Here is a 7380-nt window from a genome sequence, read left to right as displayed (position 1 = left end):
TTTGTAACTCAGAACTTGTAACGTCTTTCAATGCTTTTTAAAAGAAATCAGGCAGATTTGCTCACGTTTTTATCAGTAAAAACATGGTTGTTGTGGATCTTATAAAGTTAACTCGACTGGAAAACACTACACACATCAGATAATTGGTAACTTTACAGGAAAATAAAACAAAATATATAATTCTGTGATTGAATTCTCACAGTGACATAGTTTTAATATGCTACAAACTAGTATAATTCCTGAAATTCAGTCATGGTTTTTTTTCTCGTTGGGCTCCATCTGCCCACCACTATGAAAAATTTCTGAGGCGTCGCTGAGATTATCTTAAATTTTTGCCTCCATTTCCATTCATCAGCTTTCAGTGGGCTATATTCGGCCTATCTATCTCCCACAGTAAGGAGATTTATTATTAATATCTCCCATTCATCAGAGAAAATAGCCCATGGTGCTTCCTCCCTAAATCTGTTATCTCATACTCATATTAATCTCCCAGAGATTGGATTGCAAAAGAAGATTACAGCGGCAGCAGGATTTACTGGGGCAGCGGGTCACTGCATATGTTCTGAAACCAGCATGAATTATTTGGATTTTAAGCAGAGACAAAAAAGATGTTTGTCCCTAAAGTTAAAACTCCATTTAGCGTTAACAGAGACTGTTTGTTGGTTTGTCTTTTCGACACTTTAGACAAACACATTAAAATGCCAAACAGGAAGAATGAGCTCATGAATGGATGTTTTTTCTTCTTTTAACTAAATATCCGCGCGGCTCGTCCTCCGGTGCTACAATAAGCTGCAGACACACATCGATTACTTTGCTCAAACACCACCAGAGATGTTTCTTCTCAAAAAAAAAAAAGTTTATGAATGTCAACAGCTTTCAGCGTCGGGCCTGACAGACTGTGTAAACATGATGAATCATTGCTGTCAACAGGCGATTCAAGCCGGCTGTGTGTCTGAGATTCTGGTCTTGGCTCAAACCAGCCTTTAAAATCTCCATCTAATGCAACCAGTTATTACTTTTGTATCTAGAATTTTCCAAATTTAAACACCCCGCTCGGTCAAAAATAGATCCGGTTTGCCTCCAGGAGTGTTTGTTTACACTGTGAAGCTGCAAAGCCAAAGATGTGAACTCAGCAGAAGCTCTCTGACGAGTCAAAGAAAGTCCTGATTACACGGTGGAGGGACTGAAGATGCTTTTAACACCCACAAACGTAATTAACCACAAACAAAATACAAATATACAACTGTTTATGTAATAAGCCCACGAATAAATACATTTCCCACAAACGTAATAGCAGTTGGCTACTATGAAAATTATGAAATTTCCTGCAAATGTCCACAAAAAACATCTATATGACGTCCAGAAAAAAATCCTGAAAAAAGATGTCATAAAATTAAAAAAGAAAAGAAAAGAAACAAAACAAAATGTAATAATAAAGGTAAAAGAAACAAACAAGAGATGACCCCCCCAAAAAATAAAATGTGCCAACAATTTAAAAAGAAAAAAAAGACTACTTATCTGTGTGACATAATTTCAAATGTATACTAATAATAATCATAAGTATATTTTTCATGATATTTTTTCCTAATTTTTCTTTATATTTATTAATTTATTTGTAATTTTGCCTTTTCCATCCGTGTTTTCCAAAGAAATCAAACCAGTTTGCTCAGTCATAGTAGCTCGTGAAAGTTGAAGACTAATGTTGATGCAGGTCTGAAAGGGTTAATATTGCAGGACTATTCAGTGTGAATATTTCTACTTCACTGAGGTATTTCTGGCACAGATACTCTCTCCGCTCACACCACTAGAGGTCAGGCTAACATTCACCGGCTCAGAGCAGAAGTATTATTTCTGCAGTCTTTATCTGCAGGACAGCTGTGGGTTTCAGGTGCGCTCTGCTTATTTAAAAAGTGTCACAGTGATCCGTCTATTTCACATTTCTAACACAGAAACATGAGACGATTTTGTCTCCAAAGTCTCGTCTTTTTTCAGTGAGAAGAGGAGGCAGTTTTTTTTTTCCACGTACAGAAACGACGCGTCCTCTAAAGCAAGAAACACACAGGATGTCGACACAGTGAAGCGGCGGGATTGTTGACTTTAAATTGTCATTGTGTGACAAAAGATGCTGGTTTATCCCTACAAATGTGCAAAAGTCCATATGTAAGGGGTATAAATATATTTAACCATTGACTTTTGTTTCTTATATTGTTCTTTTTGCCTTATTTATCTTGTACACACTTGCTTTGATATCTCTTTGCTGCTGTAATAATACAAATTCCCCCGTTGTGGGACTAATAAAGGATTATTTTATATCTAGTCTTTGTCTTGTCTTGTCTTGTCTTGTCTTGTCTTGTCTTTAAAACATGGAGATAAAGACAGTTTGGGTTGTTGCAGCAGCTGTCTCATAGATCTAACTTTAATCAGGATTACTCTGCAAAGAAAAATATATTTATCTGGCAGGACTACCGGTCGCCAAAAGCATCCTGTGACTGTGTCACTGGACTAATCTGTTAATGGAAATTCTACACATGAATTTTTTTTTTTTAATTTTTAAAAAATTAGCGTGTGATTTATTAGATATTATCAAAAATTTAAATTTTTTAAAACACTTTTTAAAGTATTTTTCTTATTTTGTTTTTTTGGCTTGGGATTTTTTGTTTATATATTTATTTATTTGCTAAATTTTAGGTATTTTTGTACACACCAAAAAAAAAAGAGCCACTTGCCAAGAAATTTTCTGCAAATTGCAGGAAAAAAAGTAAAACATAACCAAAAAAAAGAAAAGAAAAGAAGACCTGAAAATAAACTTTTAAATAATTAAATTATATTTTATCAAAAACTAGGAGAAAATGCCAAGAAAACCACATGTATAATTTTTTATATTTATGCATTTGAAATTATTTTACAGAATTAACTACAGAAATACACCTTTTAAGGTAATTTTCTTGTTTTTGTTTTTACTATTTTATTTATTTATTTTTGCTTATTTTTAGGCAATTTTTGTCTGACAGATCTAACTTCTATCAGGATTACAGTTTTCATTGTTGCAGCAGCGCGTCGTGCGTGTAATCGCTGAGATGAAGCGGGGCTGACGGGGCGGCTCAGTCGGAGCCTTTTTCTTTTCGCTCATTTGGAGTCCATTCAGGTTCTGTCGGTGACTGCAGTCTCATGATGAACTGGAGAGTGCTTTTTGGAAGGGCCGGCTGCTGGGAGTGTACTGGAAGTGAAAAATAATCATTTTTTAATATACGGATGTTTGAAATGGAGAGAGAAATCTCCACATCCCGGAGCTGGAGTCACTTAGATGTGTCTCAGGGATGAAAAAAGTGTCTTCTAGTCAAGAATCAAAGAAAGGGAGTCCTTTGATAAGAGATCAGACGGTGAGATTCAGATTTTCCCTCTGAGACGTCTGCAGCCATGTCTGACTTCACATTTGCATTTCATAAATCAATAAATATTTGGAACATACGAGGAATGTCACACAAAGCATTTTTAATTCGTTTTTTTTATACCATAAAAATTGCTTTTTGAGATATTTGGGGTCGCTGAGAACAGACGCGCTGAAGGCCGAACCGCCTCTCCGACATAAAGCAGGACAGACTGTAGCTGTTACGCCTCTTTGTGTCGTTGTTTTGTGTCTCTTTGTAGTCATTTTGCATTTGTTGTTTTAAGTCTCTTTTTTGTGTCTCTTTGGAGTCATTTTTGAGTCTCTGTAGTCATTTTGCATCTTGTTGTTTAGTCTTTTTAGTTATGAAACAGTAGTTTTTTGGTGTCTCTTTGTAGTAATTTTTATCTCTGTAATCATTTTGAGTTTCTGCCGTTTCGTGTCTCTCATTTTGCATCTTGCTGTCGTTTTGTGTCTCTTTGCAGTCATTTTGAGTCCCTCTGTACGCATTTTGAGTCTCTGTTTTCATTTTGAGTTTGTTGTTTTGTGCCTTTTGTAGTAATTTTGAGTATTTGTAGTTGTTTTGAAACTGTCAATGTGACGGATCTATGTTTGGTCCAGGTGTTAGAGGATCTATCTGTAGACGGTATATATCTATGTTTATAAATACATATATATATATATATATATATATATATATATATATATAAAGAGAGAGTTCAACAAACATCGTATAGTAGGAAAAACAACAACAAAGTCAAATAGCAGTTCACAATTTATTTACTGAATAAATTTGGACAAAACACCAGAATCTGTTACGATACAATCAGAACATCTGAGGCAGATATCCCACCATGCACCACCCCCCTCCATGAAACGAAAAGGACTAAACATTAGCACCAAATCAGCACCAACTTAAATAAAACGTAGCTCAGTCTACAAAATAACAATAAAAGCAAAAGGTTTTTTTTTTATTTATTGAAAAGCAACTCAGAAAAGTAGCAAATTGAGAATTTTCATTGTTTTTTAACTTTTCTTAAAAAACAAGCACCCTCCTCCCCCCTCCCTCCCTCCCTCCCTCTCTCTCCCCCCACCCTGCTAGGCAGGCTATAGCATTCATGGGGCACATGCCAATGACTAAGATAAAAACACAAATTCAAAGTAACATTGAGATACGACAAAACATGTCCACTGGTACCCATCCCGAGCATGACCGTTTCACAGAACCTACGCAGGCAGTAGAAAACTAACACGGGGTCCTGGAGTGAACACGTCGTAGCAATACTACCACTGAATATCTCGTATCAAGTTTTTTTTTTGAAAAAGAAACGAGGGAAACCGGGTGGCGTGGGCCGTCGGGGGGGAATACTGGCACAGAAGATATTGTGTATTCCAAAAAACTTCGGACAGGCGTTTCCTCTCTGCGCCCGTCCTGTGTCAAGATATTGCCTACATCATACATGAAAAAGGAATCTCCGAATAAAGAAAAAGAAAACCCCTGCAATGCAGTTTTAAATATATATATTTATATTCATTTATATATATAATATATATATATATATATATAGCTGTTACAATTTAAATAAATGTTCTCGTTCCTACAACTGAAGAATGAATTTAAATAAGAGGAAGCTAATTTTTTTTAAGAGGTGGAATCGTCCATTCACTCACATCAAGTGCCATGTTTGGAGGCGTACAGAGACGAAAAGATTGAGGTTTAGGGAGTGATTTTAAAGCAGCAGTAACAACAGAGTGGAATAGCTTAGAAACAAACGACTCAAAGTGATGAAAAATAAAAAAGTGTGGCGCTGAACGAAGAGGACAGAGAGGTACGAATGGGTGAAATGTCAGAATTATCAATGATGGAGACAAATGAGAAACGAAACGAAACCTAAACCGTGACACAAAAACGACGTCAAACATGTGGATGGTGAAAAAAAAGCCTAAGCTGCTCCATTTTTTAACCCTTTGAAACACAAGGAAATTGGCATGATTTTCTTTCAAAGACATGGAAATAAGGCAGTGAGCAATGAAAGAAATTACCTAAAAATTAGCAAGAAATTAGTAAAAAGTAAAAGAAAATTACCTGAAAAATGGTAAAATAATAAAAGATAAAAAAGTCTTTTAAAAAAAAGGGTGAGGAAAGTGCTTAAAAATCTAATAAAACAGCTTTAAATACTGTAACCTAATTTTAAATATGTGATACTTACAGTTTACTAGCTTTTTTTTATTTTTTCACTAGAAATTTTATCCCTAGCTTTTCAAAAATATTTTCTAAATCTAATACCTTGAAATTTGTGGAACATTTTTTTACCAAGTAGCAGAAACATTACCTGAAAATTATTTTAAAAAAAATAAAAAATAAAACAAGGCAAACAAGACTTGGGAAAGTGCGTAAATATAATAAATCTGTAACATAATTTTAAATATGTAATTATGATAATCATAAAAAGTTTTTATTTTTTACTTTCTTTTTTCCTAGACATTTTTCTCCCTAGTTTCTTTTAAAAATAATTCTCTCTACTAATTTGTTGGAACATTTCTTACCAAATTGCTCACTGCCCTTTTTTTTTTTTTACATATTGCAAAAAAAAAAAAACAGGAAAAGAAAAAAAAGCACCAATTTGCTCAGATTCAAAGGTTTAAATACTTGTGAAAAGCGTCAGAAAGCAGCACTAGAAAAGTGAAAGTCGCTCCAGGTTTGAAAGGGTTAACCAGTGGTGCCAGGTCAGGGATAATCACCTGGTTTTTGTTGTGAATTCTGACTCTGGGTCTGCGGTTTAAACTGGTACCACCTAAAGCTACGACAAAAAAAAAAATGTGAGAAAAGCGGTGACGTCAGTTCATTTCGACTTGTTCTCCTTGGTCTCTGATGTCCCTTCATGCTTTCCATAGTGTCAAAAAAAGGTGAATGTGTCTACTTTTATGAGCACCACATTAACCCAAACCGATCCAAAAAAGAACAATTTGCTACATTGTTTGCGACTTGCATGTCTGGCGGCGGCGGCGTCCCGGGACGCGCCTCGCCAGGTGACGTTATAGATGCCATTTGTCATGCCAGGCTCAAGGTTTTCCATGAAATGGTGGAAAAGGAAACAGGATGGAAACACCTTTATTATGAGTGACAAATGTTCACCTATTAATCTCTAATCTACTGTTTTTGGCTCTGCTGTGAGCGTGGCGAGCCGAACCGTGGCGTCCGTTTGTGCTTGGTGATTTTTTTATTTATTTTTTTGCTCAGCTGAAGAACTGCTCCAGCTCCTCTTCCATGTTCACCTCAGGCACCATCTGCTCCTGCTCCCTCTCGCCTCTGCCGTGCGCCGCCGCGCCCCCGAGCGCTCCGGAGGAGGCGAACCAGGGGTGCTCCAGGATCTCCCGAGAGGTGAGGCGCTCGGCGGGTTCCCGGCGGAGGATGGAGCGGATCAGGCACTTGGCCTTGGGCGTGAGCGTCTCGGGGATGTTGAAGTGGCCGCGGCGGATTTTGCTGAACAGAGAGCCGGGCTCGACGTCGTGGAAGGGGTAGCGCCCCACGAGGATGGTGTAAAGCATGACGCCCAGACTCCAGACGTCGGCCGCCTTCCCCGAATAGCTGCCGTTGGCGTTGAGGATCTCGGGGCTGACGTACGCCGGGCAGCCGTGTTTGTCTGACAGCGAGTCGTCGTGACCGTCCAGGATGTACGTGTCCTCGAGGCTCTCCAGCTTCACGAGGCTTCTGCAGAGGGACAACAGAAACACACGAGACCGCGTTAACGAAAAAACAGACGCAGAATCATCTGTTAATGTCATTAAGAGAGAAATATTTTTTACACTATTTTTATTTAGTCTTTTTTTCCAGTTTCAGTCAAAATGTATGGCATCTATCTATCTATATCTATATCTATATCTCTATATATATATATACACATATATAATGTCATCTAGGGATGTCAACATCTACACGTGTAAACGGGTACACGGATAACAAATCATAACCGTTTAGAAAAATCAATAACCGT

At 37.2% G+C, this 7380-nt stretch overlaps 1 protein-coding gene across 1 annotated transcript in view; it reads right to left on the bottom strand.

Annotated features, from left to right (window-relative positions):
- Positions 1-5998: 5998 nt before the first annotated feature.
- Positions 5999-7380, bottom strand: part of LOC121955812 (tribbles homolog 2-like) — a 4404-nt gene continuing 3022 nt past the window's right edge. Inside the window, exon 2 of the mRNA XM_042503897.1 lies at positions 5999-7097. Coding sequence (XP_042359831.1) covers positions 6623-7097 — 475 coding nt within the window. The 3' untranslated portion in view covers positions 5999-6622. The remainder of the gene's footprint in view (positions 7098-7380) is intronic.

This window comes from Plectropomus leopardus, chromosome 16 (genome assembly GCF_008729295.1).
Source record: "Plectropomus leopardus isolate mb chromosome 16, YSFRI_Pleo_2.0, whole genome shotgun sequence".
Lineage (NCBI taxonomy): Eukaryota > Metazoa > Chordata > Actinopteri > Perciformes > Serranidae > Plectropomus > Plectropomus leopardus.
Note: the sequence above shows the minus strand (reverse complement) of the source record. Positions and strands in the feature narration are given on the sequence as shown.